Source organism: Diaphorina citri, unplaced genomic scaffold (assembly GCF_000475195.1).
Source record: "Diaphorina citri unplaced genomic scaffold, Diaci psyllid genome assembly version 1.1 scaffold147, whole genome shotgun sequence".
Classification (NCBI taxonomy): Eukaryota; Metazoa; Arthropoda; class Insecta; order Hemiptera; family Psyllidae; genus Diaphorina; species Diaphorina citri.
The window spans coordinates 41,762-60,605 of NW_007377584.1; the positions used below are offsets into that span (position 1 = coordinate 41,762).

Here is an 18,844-nt window from a genome sequence, read left to right on the forward strand (position 1 = left end):
CAAAGACGAGGAAGGAAGTTGCTATAAACTTTTAGATCCACATCACAAACATGGGCCCATATCACATAATAATTATATGAAAGAACGTAAAACAGATCTTTTTTTGCATTTTTTTCTCAAGACCCCTAAAGTTATACGAAAAAGGAATACCTATTTCTAAAATTTTTAAAGTATTCTTCAAAATTTGAAATCCATCCAATCCTCTTTGATAAACCTTACCTACTTGCTGCCCATAATGAAACTCTCCCGAGAAATTGGGTCAGGGTGTAACAGTTGTCATAATGTTATTCTCTTGGGAAATTGCTTATGCCCTTTTCAAAGAAAAGAAACATGGCTCCCTTATTCTTTAGGTCTCGGGTGGGGAGAGAAAAGAAATTGGGTCAGGGTGTAACAGTTGTCATGATGTTATTCTCTTGGGAAATTGCTTATGCCCTTTTCAAAGAAAAGAAACATGGCTCCCTTATTCTTTAGGTCTCGGGTGGGGAGAGAAAGCTTTTGAAAATAATGTCCTGTTGATTTTGCTTGAATTTTACTTATGGATTGAATTTTGATGGTGAAGGTACAGCTGAGGCAAATGTTTCAATTATAAAAAGAAGGGAGATGAATACCTGAATATGAAGAGATGACTTGAAATTCAAAAATAAAGTAGCTAATTTGTTATGACTGACGTTGAAATAAACAATTTTCCAAGACTGAAAGTCAAAACGAAATCAGTAAGAGACGCTAGCAATCAGTATTGAACACAACAATGGCACAATGACATAGTCAATATTGCAAAAGTGAATTTTTTGCCAATTGCTCAGTAACATAATTGAAAATACCTGCATAGCAGTTCTAAAGGAAATTAGTCTCAAGCGGATTGGGACATCGCAACAGAACTGTCTTGTTACACTTCTTCCATTAGCTTTGCCGGATAGTAATCAAAGGTAATTTTAACTTTTATAAAGTTAATATTCTTATAAAATACACACGTCTAAATTTAGTAAACGCTCTTTGAATGCTAACAATCTGGAAAAGTCTTCACCAAATAAGTATAAACACACGTTTCATTATACATTTCCAAAAGTAGTTGGGGAGAGAAAAACATTGTAGATGAGTTAAGATGACAAGAACTTTGGAGAGGAAAAATCCAAGCTCACGGTTCGTCTAACACTAGATTTTTTTATCACGAGCACAACAATGGCACAATAACATAGTCAATATTGCAAAAGTGAATTTTTTGCCAATTGCTCAGTAACACAATTGAAAATACCTGCATAGCAGTTCTAAAGGAAATTAGTCTCAAGCGGATTGGGACATCGCAACAGAACTGTCTTGTTACACTTCTTATTCAAGGTTGTAAGTAGCTGTGACCATTGTCTTGGATTATGAGTGTTTGGAAAACATTGTAGATGAGTTAAGATGACAAGAACTTTGGAGAGGAAAAATCCAAGCTCACGGTTCGTCTAACACTAGATTTTTTTATCAAGCTGTGTCCACACATAAACCGTACACTGCCTCGACAACATAGATTCACCTCTTCACAGCTCGTGTGGACACATCTTTGGGCTAAAAACAGAGTGATTATCACATAATCTGTTCGGAACCTAATTCAAACAAAATGCATAAAACTGAGATATTGTTGATGTTTTAGCGGCTTTATATATCTTTTTTTTTCTCCCATACACCAGGGTGGTGGTCTCTACCCATGTTTAATTAACTCGTCCCGAATAGAAATGAGATCATAAAGATCTATGCTCTCCGTTCCACCCTGTTTTTATTTGTTGCTAGATCGACTAAACAAAGTAGTAAAGAGGTGTACACTGTTCAGTGATGTGATAAAATTATCGAATCAATTCATACCTATCAAATGGAGGCCCTATTACCAAACTGGTACACCTACTCATAGAGTCACCTCTTCACAGCTCGTGTGGACACATCTTTGGGCTAAAAACAGAGCGATTATCACATAATCTGTTCGGAACTTAATTCAAACAAAATGCATAAAACTGAGATATTGTTGATGTTTTAGCGGCTTTATACCTATATCTTTTTTTTCTGTCATACACCAGGGTGGTGGTCTCTAGCCATGTTTAATTAACTCGTCCCGAATAGAAATGAGATCATAAAGATCTAGGCTCTCCGTTCCACCCTGTTTTTATTTGTTGCTAGATCGACTAAACAAAGTAGTAAAGAGGTGTACACTGTACACTGTTCAGTGATGTGATAAAATTATCGAATCAATTCATACCTATCAAATGGAGGCCCTATTACCAAACTGGTACACCTACTCAAAGTTCGAGGTCCTATTACCAAACCCAATAGCTTGCAGGTGTCGGTCAATTCAGAAGAGATGACAGTTGGTCAAGGCATATTAATTACTCGTGAGATCACACACATCGACAGTTGTCTAATGTACTGTTATGATTATGATGGCGGTTCGTATCAATTGAGCACCAGTGAATTCACTAATGTGCTGAAATGGGTGATAGTAGAATAGATAGAATATACCTAGTCTATCCTGCTGAAATGAGACTAAAAAGTCCCTTTACCCTAGCAGTCTAACACAAAGTCTCATGTAGTTTATGGGAATAATAACATAATTTGTTTATAGTATAGTACTTTAATTTCAGTTAATTTAGAATTTTAGACTGTCAAATTAGGACGTGTGGTCTCTTTATGGTTATTATTCGTATTAGTGGATTTTGGGTGGCGGTTTTTATCCCTATTAATTTCTTGATTAGTTCTGCATTTCTGGGCATCCGGTTTTGAACGCCAACGCTACGAAAATTAGATACCCTGACCGACATTAGTAAATTATGAGATTACCCACATTCGGTTCTTTCTAGCTACCATCTACATTCCACTAAATTCACTGATTAGTCCAAAAAAGAAACATAACAACCCACACTGAAAAAGAAGTCAACTCCTATATTGCCAAAAGAACAAAATTTAACACTTCCTCTAGCCAAGTAATTCTGTATCTACGAATAAAACGCTTTCAAGTGAAAATATACGACATACCTAAATATTTTCTGTATATTATATTAGGTATATATTTTCTTTGGAAATTGCAGAATACTAGTTCATTGCCAACAGTCATATAGGAGAAAGTCATTTCAGTTTTCTTGCGTTTGAAAAGCTTTATCCCGAGGATTATTAATTTTCCAACGCTTCGTATTTTCCGCCATCATTTTCTTCTTCTTGTGCCATTTTCTCTTTGGTCTTCTTCGTTTCCCACCTTTCTCTCTCATTTTTTTACTCATTTTTTATTTATTTTTTATTAAGAAAAAATGTTTCTCCTACATTCCCGAGGGAACATTACGTTCTTACTCGTACTTGATATTTTTAATGTTACTGACCTGTAGCTAAGAATTTGATTTCCTTTGTGGTTACTTTTGAATGCAGTTAGGTGCTTTAGGGGAATGGGACGTTGCCTTTGTCCACAATTTGGTAACAACTCCAGGTTGTAAGTGATTTTTTTTATATTTATACTCGTACGTCGGTTTCGTTTTGATAATGCCTGATACCTACCTTCCTACGATCTCCTAAATTTTGTTTTAAAACATTTGTCATTATTGTCCCAGACAGCAAGGTGAAGGAATTTTGAATCCCAGTAAGAATAACGTATAAATTTTCTTTTATCCAAACAACGGGGTTGAAGAACTTCACAATATATTCAGTCAGTTTACTTCTATTTCTATTCCATCCTACAAGTGATGCATCACATAATATACCATATCTATTGTTTACATCCAGACATATTTCTATTTATAAACCTTGTACTTTCAGTCTCATACTTATGCAGTTTTGCAGATAAATACGTATAGTTCTATTTATAATTCTTGAACTTCCAGACATAATTATGTTTCTATTTATAAACGTTGTTCTTTCAGACATATATGGATAATCGAATCAGGCCAGACTGGACATCGGATGAATCACAATCAGAAGATGCACGAGAAAAAGAAAAGGAAGCCTTAAACAAGCTGGCAACACAAGTGGAAGAGCAAGTACGTTGAATTGGATTGGAACGTCCTCAACAGATAAGATGTAGAAATGGACTTTGGAATTTTTATCTACCACTCACGCTCAAACTGTCTGACAGACCTGGGTCTAGGTCTGTTGGTCGAAGAGTGAGTGGAGGGCATAAGTTTATGAGACTAAAAAGCTCCCTTGCCCACCAGTTTGAAAATGGTCCTACAATATTTGACTAGGCAGATTTTAAAGTCATACCGTGGGGTCTATGGCTCAAGAGTTTTCCTGATCATTTTCTCTGATGCATGAATTGTCCCCTTGCCCACCAGTTTGAAAATGGTCCTACAATAATATTTGACTAGGCAGATTTTAAAGTCATACCGTGGGGTCTATGGCTCAAGAGTTTTCCTGATCATTTTCTCTGATGCATGAATTGTTCATTTTTCAATAATTATTATTAGGTATCTAACTATTTGTTTCAATTTTAATTGTGATTGTTTTTTTATCATTGGAAGATTTTAAAAGCTCCTTCTTTGTTTGTAACAATTGGACTAGCACAAAGGATGGAGCGAATGTTACTTTTGTTTTAATTTTCATTATTTTCCATTTTATTTTTAACATTTTTTTTTAAGATCATAGTTAAACCGACAATATTTACAAGTATGTAGTGACAAGTAGATTGGCTTTAAAGTTTAGTCTACGTAGCGACAAAGACTAAACTTTAACGCCAATCGTCCAGAAGTCTAATGTAAACAAATTGGTTATATTAGGCAATCCTATTTGTCGCCAGCTATTGAGAATCGGTGTGGGTTGGAATGAGTGTGCAAAGTTATTTCTGTATAACCCATTTTCCTTCTAGTTGCCTAAAAAGGGGACAAAGTACAAATCCATGTGGCGAAAACATTTTAGTGAATGAGAATTCCAATGGTGTGGCATTTAACATAGACACATCTAAGATAATGTTGTTTACTCTGATTTTTACTTCCCCTTGTATCCTACTCTTAATAGTACTAAGAAGGACTGGCCAATCTGGCCGTAGCTCTGACAAATGGCCGTAGTAGTAGCTCAGTGGTTCTTAAAGTATCTCTGACAAATGGTAACACAAAATATTAATTTAATATTTTAGTCTTATCCAATATCCACAACCATGGTGGATGATGGGCCTTTTCTTCCATTTATATTCAATGCAATAGGTAAAAAAGTTAAAATTTGTTTAACATATATTGACGCACTAGCTTTCAAAAGTCTAAAAACATAACATTTAATTTTCGAGATTTCAACAGTACAAAATACATTGTTAGGAGTACAAGATACATTGTCATAAATATTAGATCCAATTTAAAGAAAAATAAGTCCACGCATTTTCTTCTCAAAAAAATCATTAAGCATAATAACAAAGGAATGATTGGCAACACTCCAATAGTAAGTTTATCGATAATGCGACTTCACCAACGTCATTTAGTAAAGTAGATAATTTGTATTGAAGTTGACAGAGTAAACAGCGCAGAGATTTTAGGCATAAATTAAAGTTCGATTTCCTAAACTATAAATAAAACCTTTTGCTAGCTTTTCTTGTACAATATTGGCACGTGTACCAAGCAGGGTCGTTTAATGAGGGGGGTTTGTCCGGTATAATTTCCCAATAGTTCTCCCGAAAAAAAAAAAAGGGGAAAGTAGAATACGAGTACCTAATTTAGGTAAAAAATTGTTGCGAAAAGGGGCCCAATTATTATTTCTTTCTGGTGTAAACATTCTCCTGCTGTAAACATTTTTAAGACTGCTAGGGTAAAGGGACTTTTTAGTTTTATTCAAGCAGGATAAAAGAGGTATATTCTAGTTAGCCCCAGGGTCCGGTTGGGCTATGAACAAACAAACGGTCCTGGTATCTAGCATGTGGTGATAAGGGGTGGGTTTCCTTGTTATGCTAATTCCATGCTGACTCATGGTTCCTAGATTACCGTAATCCAGTTCTTTATCGACTTGTTGATGTTCAATAATTGCGTTTAGAACACGCGTCAACCTTTATGCAAATGGTCTGTTTGTTTGCCTAGACTATACTACCTGTCTCGGTGGTGTAGTGGTAAAGTCGCCTGGTAAACAGTAGCAATGAAGTAAGTCCAAACCATATACCGTCGCATACTCTCTGCTTTATACCACAAAGAATTTGAGATAATTATATTTTGCTGAATTGGTGAATAAAATTTGCTCCCAATATGTCCAAATTCTAATTCCAATTTGTTACCCTTGGTGATCTTGATTAGAAAGATATGTTTAAGATTCACCCTCAGGGATGTTTAGTGGTACCATCAGTCCAAGTTTGGAATAGAGCCTAATAATGAGGCTTTACGTATAAAATAACTAAATTAGGTTCGGTTCTACCATTAAAACTAACATCTTGAAAACCTTATATTAAAATAAAAAAAGATATAATTGTAAATAATAATTGGATTATGATAAACCGCTTTGATTGTTAACACCTTCATGCACATGAATGGCAAAGTAATTAGATAACTAAGAGCTAATATGGAATAGCTGGGTACGTCCTTTCTGAAACTTGTCATATTAGCGTCTATAAAGTTTTGAAACAATAATAAAAATATGGTAATTGAAGCCTTACAACGGATTCCTATTAATGGTGGAGCTGTTAGAGCCATTCATCCAATAAATAATCCATTTAGCCCAACCATAATATTGTTTCCAATATCAAGCATCCATCTAAAGTTACATAATTTTATTAATTCGATAGAGAATAATTACAACGTACCACACCTTGCACGAGAGATGTGAACTAAACTTACATGTAGATACGTATTATATTGCCCACAAGCATCTATGATAGAAACAGAAGTAAATTATGTAAAAACGCCATTTCATATTAATTTCTTGTCATTCAAAGACTTAGTTTAAGCGTTGGTATCAAATGTAGGATTCATGCTATTAGTGGCGTATGACAAGATACATGTAGGCATCTGGATTTTTTCGAAATCGCTCGGTTGAAGAGACCAACCAAGCCATGGAACTAAATAACTAATGTAGAGAACAATTAAATTGAACGCAAATAAGTAAAATAGGGGACTAAAAATAATTTGTTGATTTTTATTTTCAGCTAAATCCGAGGGGATCGAATCCGATATCGGTCACGATTATGCTGAAATCTACACTCCCTCCCGAGAAAAACTTATGTGGGACGATACGGATCTAAAGCCCCCCACTCCCCCTCTACATAGATTCCCATCCTGGGAGTCCAGAATTTACCAAGTTGCCAACGAAGGTCTTTCAGTCGCTTCTGGAAACGAAGAAGATGATGTTAATCGTACAGTAACGTCTTCCCAAGGATATTGTGATATTAATGTTCCCGTGTATACCATTGTTAAAGGTAATTATAACATCGATAACAATGCTAATAGGCATAGCAGAAAATTGGAGCCCAAGAACAATGAAGAAACTTTAAACTGGGTGTAAAAATGGATATCATAGAAACGCTAGTTTATTTGAAGTTTCTATGGGTTTCATTTCGTTGATAGTGAACTTGAGTAGATTTATTTCAGCTGAGTTGTTGTCTAAAGCATGACGGGTTTATTTTCCAACGGAATACAATTTTTTACCCATAGTTTTCTAAAGAATAGGAAGGGAGGGAGAGAGAAAAATTTAACCGCATAATTATCTCGTCCTAGTAGTGTGTATGCATATGTATATATAAAAACTTAAATACGGGAAATCTAACTCACAAAAGGATCCTGGTTTCAATAAAGTTGTTTAGAAACGAAGAAAACTGTGCGGCTACATGATTGGAACTGAAATCTTTGTTATTCCTATTCACTGGCCAAACTAACAGAATATCCCTAATTCTTGGCCCCTTTCATATTTCAGGTCGTGCTAGTCAAATCCGCTCGATGCCATTCACAGGCGAGTCGTCTGACGACTCTTCAGACGGCGAGGTCGAGCACCCCTTTCACACGAACGTCGCGGTGTGCGTTCGAAACCAATCGAGTAGCGACAACACCGATAGTTCCATATCGAGCACAAGCCCGAGTAAGAGTCACAAGACGATAAGCGACAGTGTGTCCCCTGCTCGGAGAAGTTCCTCAGGATCTCCGACCAAAGGTGAAAAGAATTTGAAAAAATTTGCTCCTTTCGTGAGGTTCATTAAACAATTGCTTTAGAAGCAAGCCAAAGACGAGGAAGGAAGTTGCTATAAACTTTTAGATCCACATCACAAACATGGGCCCATATCACATAGTAATTATATGAAAGAACGTAAAACAGATCTTTTTTTTTTGCATTTTTTTCTCAAGACTCCTAAAGTTATACGAAAAAGGAATACCTATTTCTAGAATTTTTAAAGTATTCTTCAAAATTTGAAATCCATCCAATCCTCTTTGATAAACCTTACCTACTTGCTGCCCATAATGAAACTCTCCCACGAACAACAATACTCAACACGGAAGAAAAAGTTACAGAAAAGATTTAAAATAGGTAAAATAATAATCATATTTCCAAGGTTTCCTGATGCAACTAATTGAGCGAGCTTCCTGAATTTCGTTCCTCTTACGGACCTGAAGATCATAGATAAACCGACAATATTTACAAGTATGTAGTGACGAGTAGATTGGCTTTAAAGTTTAGTCTATGTAGCGACAAATACTAAACTTTAACGCCAATCGTCCAGAAGTCTAATGTAAACAAATTGGTTATATTAGGCAATCCTATTTGTCGCCAGCTATTGGGAATCGGTGTGGGTTGGAATGAGTGTGCAAAGTTATTTCTGTATAACCCATTTTCCTTCTAGTTGCCTAAAAAGGGCACAAAGTACAAATCCATGTGGCTAAAATATTTTCATGAATGAGAATTCCAATGGTGTGGCATTTAACATAGACACATCTATGATAATGTTGTTTACTCCGATTTTTACTTCCCCTTGTATCCTACTCTTATAGTACTAAGAAGGACTGGCCAATCTGGCCATAGTATTAGCTCAGTGGTTCTTAAAGTATCTCTGACAAATGGTAACACAAAATATTTAATATTTTAGTCTTATCCAATATCCACAACCATGGTGTATGATGGGCCTTTTCTTCCATTTATATTCAATAGGTAAAAAAGTTAAAATTTGTTTAACATATTGACGCACTAGCTTTCAAAAGTCTAAAAACATAACATTTAATTTTCGAGATTTCAACAGTACAATATACATTGTTAGGAGCACAAGATACATTGTCATAAATATTAGATCCAATTTAAAGAAAAACAAGTCCACGCATTTTCTTCTCAAAAAATTCATTAAGAATAATATAACAAAGGAATGATTGGCAACACTCCAATAGTAAGTTTATCGATAATGCGACTTCACCAACGTCATTTTAAAGTAGATAATTTGTATTGAAGTTGACAGAGTAAACAGCGCAGAGATTTTAGGCATAAATTAAAGTTCGATTTCCTAAATTATAAATAAAACCTTTTGCTAGCTTGTCTTGTACAATATTGGCACGTGTACCAAGCAGGGTCGTTTAATAAGGGGGGTTTGTCCGGTATAATTTCCCAATGGTTCTCCCGAAAAAAAAGGAAAGTAGAATATGAGTAGGTACCTACCTAATGTAGGTAAAAAATTGTTGCGAAAAGGGGCCCAATAATTATTATTTCTTTCTGGTGTAAACATTCTCCTGCTGTAAACATTTTTAAGACTGCTAGGGTAAAGGGACTTTTTAGTTTTATTCAAGCAGGATAAACGAGGTATATTCTAGTTAGCCCCAGGGTCCGGTTAGGCTATGAACAAACAAACGCTCCTGGTATCTAGCATGTGGTGATAAGGGGTGGGTTTCCTTGTTATGCTAATTCCATGCTGACTCATGGTTCCTAGATTACCGTAATCAGAGGTATATTCTAGTTAGCCCCAGGGTCCGGTTGGGCTATGAACAAACAAACGGTCCTGGTATCTAGCATGTGGTGATAAGGGGTGGGTTTCCTTGTTATGCTAATTCCATGCTGACTCATGGTTCCTAGATTACCGTAATCCAGTTCTTTATCGACTTGTTGATGTTCAATAATTGCGTTTAGAACACGCGTCAACCTTTATGCAAATGGTCTGTTTGTTTGCCTAGACTATACTACCTGTCTCGGTGGTGTAGTGGTAAAGTCGCCTGGTAAACAGTAACAATGAAGTAAGTCCAAACCATATACCGTCGCATACTCTCTGCTTTATACCACAAAGAATTTGAGATAATTATATTTTGCTGAATTGGTGAATAAAATTTGCTCCCAATATGTCCAAATTCTAATTCCAATTTGTTACCCTTTTCCAGACAACATGTCGTTCGAATCGGAGATGTCTGAGGACTACGCCATACCTCCGGACGCCCTATCCTGTTTCAACCTTTATGCAAATGGTCTATTTGTTTGCCTAGACTATACTACCTGTCTCGGTGGTGTAGTGGTAAAGTCGCCTGGTAAACAGTAGCAATGAAGTAAGTCCAAACCATATACCGTCGCATACTCTCTGCTTTATACCACAAAGAATTTGAGATAATTGTATTTTGCTCAATTGGTGAATAAAATTTGCTCCCAATATGTCCAAATTCTAACTCCAATTTGTTACCCTTTTCCAGACAACATGTCGTTCGAATCGGAGATGTCTGAGGACTACGCCATACCTCCGGACGCCCTATCCTGTAGCGGTGACTCTCTAGAGTGGTACTCCCTAGTGCTGAAGAATTCCAACTACGCCAACGTAGGCAGCCCTTGCCGTCTCCAAAAAGGCATTCCGCCGTCGGACATCAGTATTGATAAGTCGGGCTACTTGGTGAAGCTTGGAGGAAAGCTGAAGACTTGGAGGCGTAGATGGTTTCAACTGAACAATGGAAAGCTGCATTACTGGAAATCTCAGGTATAATAATAGAATAAGACAATGATGGGTCTTAACGAACTACCTATATAGAATAGAAAAACTTGCTTTTTTATCCGGCCAGTCCCTAAAAAAGCTAATAAAAAGTCCCGTTACTTGAGCAGTCGTAACGAAGATTTTTGCAAGTTATTTTATGCCATTTTTCATGCAATTGGTTTTGGCTTTCCACCATTCAGCGAATGTATTTTGTAGAAAAATACCTATGTACCTACCTACATCATTCTGTGACAATAGATACTCGATAGTGAGTTTTGTCTCGGTTCTACACATCATTTTTGTAGAAAAATAAAATAATAATTAAACGGGAGGTATCAGACCTTACATTTTTATTTCAAGCTCTACTGGGACTTCTATCATACCCAGGAGCCACATTATTGTCATCAATAGTTCGTTAACAGTCTGGTTTTTTTTTCAATTCAAAGTCAATAACAACTGAAATGAAATGGTGAGAAATATAATGGCGTGAGCGCACGTAAAAACAATCATCCCATATTCAATTTCAATATAGAAAATGACTCACGATTTTGGTAAATGTGCAAAATAAATATTCGATTATTGTACGTGGATTTTTAGTCCGTCCTTCCTTTAAAATTACAATAGTAATAATAAAAGGTATAAGGGACGGACTATGGTATTCACTTTGGTGTAGTCTGTCTGTGTGTCTGTCTGACCCCATAGAAGGACTTATCCAAACCTGGTCGACCTATATATCAAATTAAAGGTCTTTTACCAGGAACACGAAAGTGGTGGTGCAAATTTTGTCCAAAAAACCAAAAAAAAACTGGTTTTTGGGAGATTTTTTTCACATTTTCTCACACAAATGAGCTCTGATCTTGAAATTTGTCGCGACGACCTATGAACTCAAAGCGAGAAAGTTTCAGATAACACTTCAGTCGATCATTTAAGACCGGTTTTAGCGTCACCTATGTTAAGCTACGCCGAGAAAGGCCAATAAATGGATGGGTGACTTAAACATTATAATGGGAAGAAAGGGAGAACGGGCTCTAGTCTTGATTTTAAATCATAACATGAAAGTAAAATTAAAAAATCAATACTTTTTACTTAAGTTATATATAGCAATGGATACTTACGAGAGTATCCATTGCTATATATAACTTAGGTAAAAAGTATTTACAAAGGATGTCAAAATTAAATAAATTAATTAATAATTAAAAAATCAAATCAAGAATAATAATAAACTGAATAACAAATTAGGAATTCTTCGAGCAAACAATTGATTGAATAATTTCACGATTTATTACGGAGTAAAGTTGGAAATTCAAATCTCGCACCTGAATCTTTTCGTTATTGGTTATTGCGTTGACACGAAATTGTTCTTCAATAACAATGAAAAGAAGATCCAAATGCCGATGGTAATTATGAAATTATTAATGTATTTATAACGACAGATAACCATTATTTTCTATATTAGATATTAGATATTAGTGCTTTATTTAGACTGTCGAATTAGGACATGTATATGGGTTTTTTACCCAACGCTGGTGCTTTATTTCCATAAGAACTTGGTTGAATGGGTGAGTAGAACAACCAGGAATGTTAAAAATCGATTTTTCAGGAGAGCAATCATAGTGCAAAAATCGTACATGGATCGAAGGGGTATTCCCCACTCTAAAATCGAAATGCTTTATGGATCTAAGGGGTATTTCCCCTCCATATTCACAGAGACGATAGAAAAAAAAGTATATTCCTTGTTATTCTGCAAAAAAAAGCTTCTAAAAGACCTTCTTGACGATTTGCAGAATAAGGTCGACAATTTTATAACCCCAAAGAGAGATTTGAACCAATACCTCAAATGGATGAGTGACTTGAACATTGTATTGGTAGTTATTAGGAAACATTAAAAGGAATAAAGGGAGAACGGGCTCTAGTGTTGATTTTAAATCATTACATGAAAGTAAAATCAAATCAATAATAATAAACTGAATATTAAACAAATTAGGTACATAGGTACTGATTTTCTTTAGCCTCGATCGAATATAGTACGGGCTAAAAAATTCCCGGAGGGACGGGCCCAGCTTTTTCTTCGAGCAAACAATTGATTGAATAATTTCACGATTTATTACGGAGTAAAGTTGGAAATTCAAATATCGCACCTGAATCTTTTCGTTATTATTAGTTATTGCGTTGACACGAAATTCTTCTTCAATAACAATGAAGAGAAGATCCTAATGCCGATGGTAATTATAAAATTATTAATGTATTTATCACGACAGATAACCATTATTTTCTATATGGGTTTTTTACCCAACGCTGGCGCTTTATTTCCATAAGAACTTAGTTGAATGGGTGAGTAGAACAACCAGGAATGTTAAAAATCGATTTTTCAGGAGAGCAATCATAGTGCAAAAATCATACATGGATCTAAGGGGTATTCCCCACTCTAAAATCGAAATGCTTTATGGATCTAAGGGGTATTTCCCCTCCATATTCACAGAGACGATAGAAAAAAAGTATATTCCTTGTTATTCTGCAAAAAAAGCTTCTAAAAGACCTTCTTGACGATTTGCAGAATAAGGTCGACAATTTTATAACCCCAAAGAGAGATTTGAACCAATAGCTAAACAAGTTCTATTATTTATAAATAGCATTTATCAGTAAACATCTACCAACGTATGAACACATCAGAAATCGGAATAAAAATAGCAAAGGATGGGAGTGAAAGGGCGTTTTATGTTGGATAAGTGGATAGTGAACCGTTACCTAGGGCAAAGCTCGGATGAGTCAGTGTGATATGAATCACTCTGCTAATAACTGTGGTAAATTTAACATTATAAGCTTTATCTATGATTTCCTGAGGATAAATAATTACACCGTTTCTTGGAAACTTGGGAAAATAAATAACATCAACGAGTAGGTCTCGGTACAAATTTGTCGTATGCAGGAGACAAGTCGAAGTTACCTTAAACTCTAAGCACTCTCGAAGAGATTCGACTGATCAGTGAAAAATTAGGTCACAGGACACAGAACAAACTAACTGTCAGAAAAACGAACTTTTTCCTATATAAAAATACGTGGAGATAGGTACTCATGACTAATTTACAAAAACAAACTTTTTCACTCATAAGTCATACATATTGCTTGATGCTATACTTCAAGAGAGATACTTGTAAAATCAGCCTAGAAAAACAAACTTTTTCGTCCATTATTTTCAACTTTCTGTTGTATTTCTTTTCCAGAATGCCCAACGACGCAATGCCACCAAACTCCTGTTGAACAAAGACAAAAACAAACCTGACATCGAAGGCTGGTTGACCAAAGTTAGGAATGGTCATTCGAAGAAATGTTGGTGCGTTTTAGTGGGAAAAATGTTTTTGTACTTCAAGTCACCATCTGATAATGTAAGTACATAACACGGAAACTAAAGGATCAGAATTACTGATGCCTACTATATACCTATAAAGTTTTAAAAAAAAGTACCTATTTAAGCCCGGATCCATAGTCACTGTTTTTCTGGTTTAAAGTAGGCAATTTTAACTGATCGGTAAAATCGTCAAATTTCATTATGATCAACAAACTTTGATTTGAATAATGTAATAGGAAAATAGAGTAGCCCCGAGTTCTCAACCCTAAAAGATAACAAGTATAGCACGGAGAGAAATAAGTTCAAGTGCTGTACAAACTATATATTCTGACTCTAATGCCTCGAATCGTACTTCTTGATATAATGTTGTGTATAGAATAAAAATTCAGCTGGTTCTTCATTCATCTGCCAAGCGTTCCTTATCTAATCTTCATATTTCTTGTTCCACATCTTCCACGCAATCCAAGTCGTTCTAGATTTCCACGCAACCTCTTCTGTAATTAAATACGGGCACTCCTCGAAATATTTCCCGACAGCTGAGCCCAAACATGAAAATCTCATCTTACACCTAAACCACGACGTTAGAGCTTTGTAATCTAGATAAATAGATTTGATATTGGGAACGTCCAACGTCATTGGGTACGTCAGAACGAGAGAAACACATGTATCACCCGAACCTTAAAAAAAACTTAATGCAGAAAAAAAAAAAACAGAGAAGTACAAAAATGGAGATCCAAACATAATAGAAGTTTCCATAGGAAATTCGTATTAAATATGAGATCTGTTTTGCATGTATGTTCTGCGCTACAGTGGCCCACTCAAATATTTCAAACCACGCTTCGTCATTGCGATGACTTGGTCTATAGGGTCCAGGGAAATCTTGTAGTCGACTTCTAGATCAGTAGTTAGAGGAAACATTTGACCGCCAACTAATGAAGAACAGTCAGGAAAAGTTCTAAAGAAGCCTCTATTTTCAAAATTCAGCCTCAAGGAACGAAAATGCAAGAAGGGATGAAAAAAACTTTAAATACATCAGGAAAAGCTGTCTCCTTTAAACTAAATAAGAAGCACAATCACGAGTGTTGCATTTCTTTTTCCACCTCTCATCTCTTTGTACTAAACAAAGATCTTTACAGAATTGTAATTCAAGAAACGGACAAAGTTTCACAAGTTTAGTTAACTGTCGATGGATGCCATTCAATTGAGACCGACTTCCATAATAGTTTGAATGAAATCGCCTTACACTCCAAGAGATTAACACCATATGTGTTCAATTAAACAGCCTAATATAAATTGGATTGCTCTGAAGTCATAATTTTCTAGGACAGTTTGTATTGTGCATAGAAATTATCTACTTAACCACACACAAGAACAAGTGCATAATAATCGTACTTGCTACTTGAATGTGGGTTTTTCCTCTTTTTACGTATTTCTACGTATATTTCTTTTTAGATCAAATTATGATTGATATAACATCAGTTTCTCTTCAGAACAGTCAGTGTTTTCACATTATTAGTGGAGATTCCTCTTTACGTAAAAAGCTGGTCCTATTTTGTAAGTATTTCTGTAGGTAACCTACACGAACAAATGAAAATACACGAACTTTAATTATTTATTTTTCCTAATTATTCAATATCCTTGAGCCAGATCCTACATTGGGATTTAAATACTTTATTGAAATTACACTTAAAATACCAATACCTTCTGGGCGAGAGGCCAAAGTCCGCTATATTATGACGTTTTCACTTCTTTGCTGTACCTACACCATGTGCTCGATAAATTAGTAGAAATCATATTGAGAATCTAGTATGTGCTAATATTCTTGCTATCTTAACATCAATGAGAGTTATACCGAGAATGAACACAATCATGAATGATTTAACGCCCACTTTACGATATTTACGTATCGATTGGATCGTTTTCATATTGTAAAGTTAGCTTGTGATTTTGTAAATGATGCGGATTCAAACTGAGAGTACTGATCAGAATTACTGTGGACCTCCTGCTAGTTTCTGTGCTTTACACATTACAAATTGGACATAGATTAAGACATTTTCACACGAGTATTGTGACAAGCATAAAACTATCTGTCCGTTCACAATAATACATGACGATGACTAGAATTTTTGTGGCAAAGAGTTGTACAACGTTTTATTATTGACATTTACATTACCTATATCTGAGTTAACATTTTCTCTTCCTCTTAAAGAGCCAGGACAGGCTCTTTATTAAAGTAAAATGGCTTTTAAAGCCCCTTTTGAAAAAATTCTTAAATCCAAAAATAATAATAGTCATAATAATAATAATAAAAAAAATGGAAAGAAGATAAAATCTGTTCATTCATTATGAAAGTTCAGACTGTCCTAGATCACCTTACAGCTCGCCTCTAGTTTTTAGATCCAAAAATAATAATAATAAAAAAATGGAAAGAAGATAAAATCTGTTCATTCATTATGAAAGTTCAGACTGTCCTAGATCACCTTACAGCTCGCCTCTAGTTTTTAGAGTTCTTCTGATCATGTAGGTTGCTGTGAGATGGTTTGATGCAATTTTTACTTTCCTAGCACATTTTGCACGAACAATATTAGGGTTAGTGATTCGAATATTTTGTGGGCTTCCTCGCCCGTTATCTCTTCATAATTGGTTTCTTTTTTAATTGAAGGTGTGCCTGAATCATAAATATTGCCGAGTTGTTAATTTTTTACGAAGGTGGCTCGAAACTTGAAGATTTTGGGCAGGTTGATTATTCTCTCGAAGAACTTTGCCAAACTTTGCTACAAGCCTACGTGACTAATATTGTGTTTTGGTCATGGCGCTTTGACCTGTTTTCTAGGTCATCTATACGCTCTGCATGTGGCTCATTGATATCCATATCAACTTGTCCAATGTCAAGCACAGAAATCATGATCTTGGGTGTATTCGTCAATAATATTAGGCTTGCTGACAAATTTGACCGCCAACTAATGAAGAACAGTCAGGAAAAGTTCTAAAGAAGCCTCTATTTTCAAAATTCAATAATATTAGGCTTGCTGACAAATTTGACCGCCAACTAATGAAGAACAGTCAGGAAAAGTTCTAAAGAAGCCTCTATTTTCAAAATTCAGCCTCAAGGAACGAAAATGCAAGAAGGGATGAAAAAAACTTTAAATACATCAGGAAAAGCTGTCTCCTTTAAACTAAATAAGAAGCACAATCACGAGTGTTGCATTTCTTTTTCCACCTCTCATCTCTTTGTACTAAACAAAGATCTTTACAGAATTGTCATTCAAGAAACGGACAAAGTTTCACATCAAGTTTAGTAACCTGTCGATGGATGCCGTTCAATTGAGACCGACTTCCATAATAGTTTGAATGAAATCGCCTTACACTCCAAGAGATTAACACCATATGTGTTCAATTAAACAGCCTAATATAAATTGGATTGCTCTGAAGTCATAATTTTCTAGGACAGTTTAATTCAAGAAACGGACAAAGTTTCACAAGTTTAGTTAACTGTCGATGGATGCCATTCAATTGAGACCGACTTCCATAATAGTTTGAATGAAATCGCCTTATACTCCAAGAGATTAACACCATATGTGTTCAATTAAACAGCCTAATATAAATTGGATTGCTCTGAAGTCATAATTTTCTAGGACAGTTTGTATTGTGCATAGAAATTATCTACTTAACCACACACAAGAACAAGTGCATAATAATCGTACTTGCTACTTGAATGTGGGTTTTTCCTCTTTTTACGTATTTCTACGTATATTTCTTTTTAGATCAAATTATGATTGATATAACATCAGTTTCTCTTCAGAACAGTCAGTGTTTTCACATTATTAGTGGAGATTCCTCTTTACGTAAAAAGCTGGTCCTATTTTAGTGGGTTTTTCCTCTTTTTACGTATTTCTACGTATATTTTTTTTAGATCAAATTATGATAGATATAACATCAGTTTCTCTTCAGAACAGTCAGTGTTTTCACATTATTAGTGGAGATTCCTCTTTACGTAAAAAGCTGGTCCTATTTTGTAAGTATTTCTGTAGGTAACCTACACGAACAAATGAAAATACACGAACTTTAATAATTATTTATTTTTCCTAATTATTCAATATCCTTGAGCCAGATCCTACATTGGGATTTAAATACTTTATTGAAATTACACTTAAAATAATGTCAAAACTGTTAAATTTACATTTGTTTAGAACAATATTTATTGACCTGGTGGGTGATGAGAACATTTCCAATCGAAGGTTCGTACTCATCTTCACCAAATCTCATATTTCAGAATGACATCAAACGGAAACCTCAAGGGGAAATTCTCATGGATCAACTGTGCCGAATAACGAGGAATATTTATTGACCTGGTGGGTGATGAGAACATTTCCAATCGAAGGTTCGTACTTATCTTCACCAAATCTCATATTTCAGAATGACATCAAACGGAAACCTCAAGGGGAAATTCTCATGGATCAACTGTGCCGAATAACGAGGGCGGATGGAGCAGCCACGTTTGAAATAGCCACCACGAAGAAAACCTATTACCTGACGGCAGACTCGATAGCAACCATGGAAGAATGGCTCAGGATATTACAGGTAAAGTTGAACCTATAGTGTTGACAAAAATGGTAATTTTAGCACATCCACTATTTTTCGACCCCGCCGGAATTAGAAGCCAGGTC

The 18,844-nt window shown here is 35.4% G+C and overlaps 1 protein-coding gene across 1 annotated transcript in view; it reads left to right on the forward strand.

The window, feature by feature from the left end:
- Positions 1–18,844, forward strand: part of LOC103505044 (uncharacterized protein CG43867) — a 45,073-nt gene that overhangs the window by 12,594 nt on the left and 13,635 nt on the right. The window contains exons 7-10 of the mRNA XM_026820442.1: positions 7,064–7,333; positions 7,828–8,061; positions 10,560–10,837; positions 18,594–18,758. Of these exons, the coding sequence (XP_026676243.1) occupies positions 7,064–7,333; positions 7,828–8,061; positions 10,560–10,837; positions 18,594–18,758 (947 nt within the window). The remainder of the gene's footprint in view (positions 1–7,063; positions 7,334–7,827; positions 8,062–10,559; positions 10,838–18,593; positions 18,759–18,844) is intronic.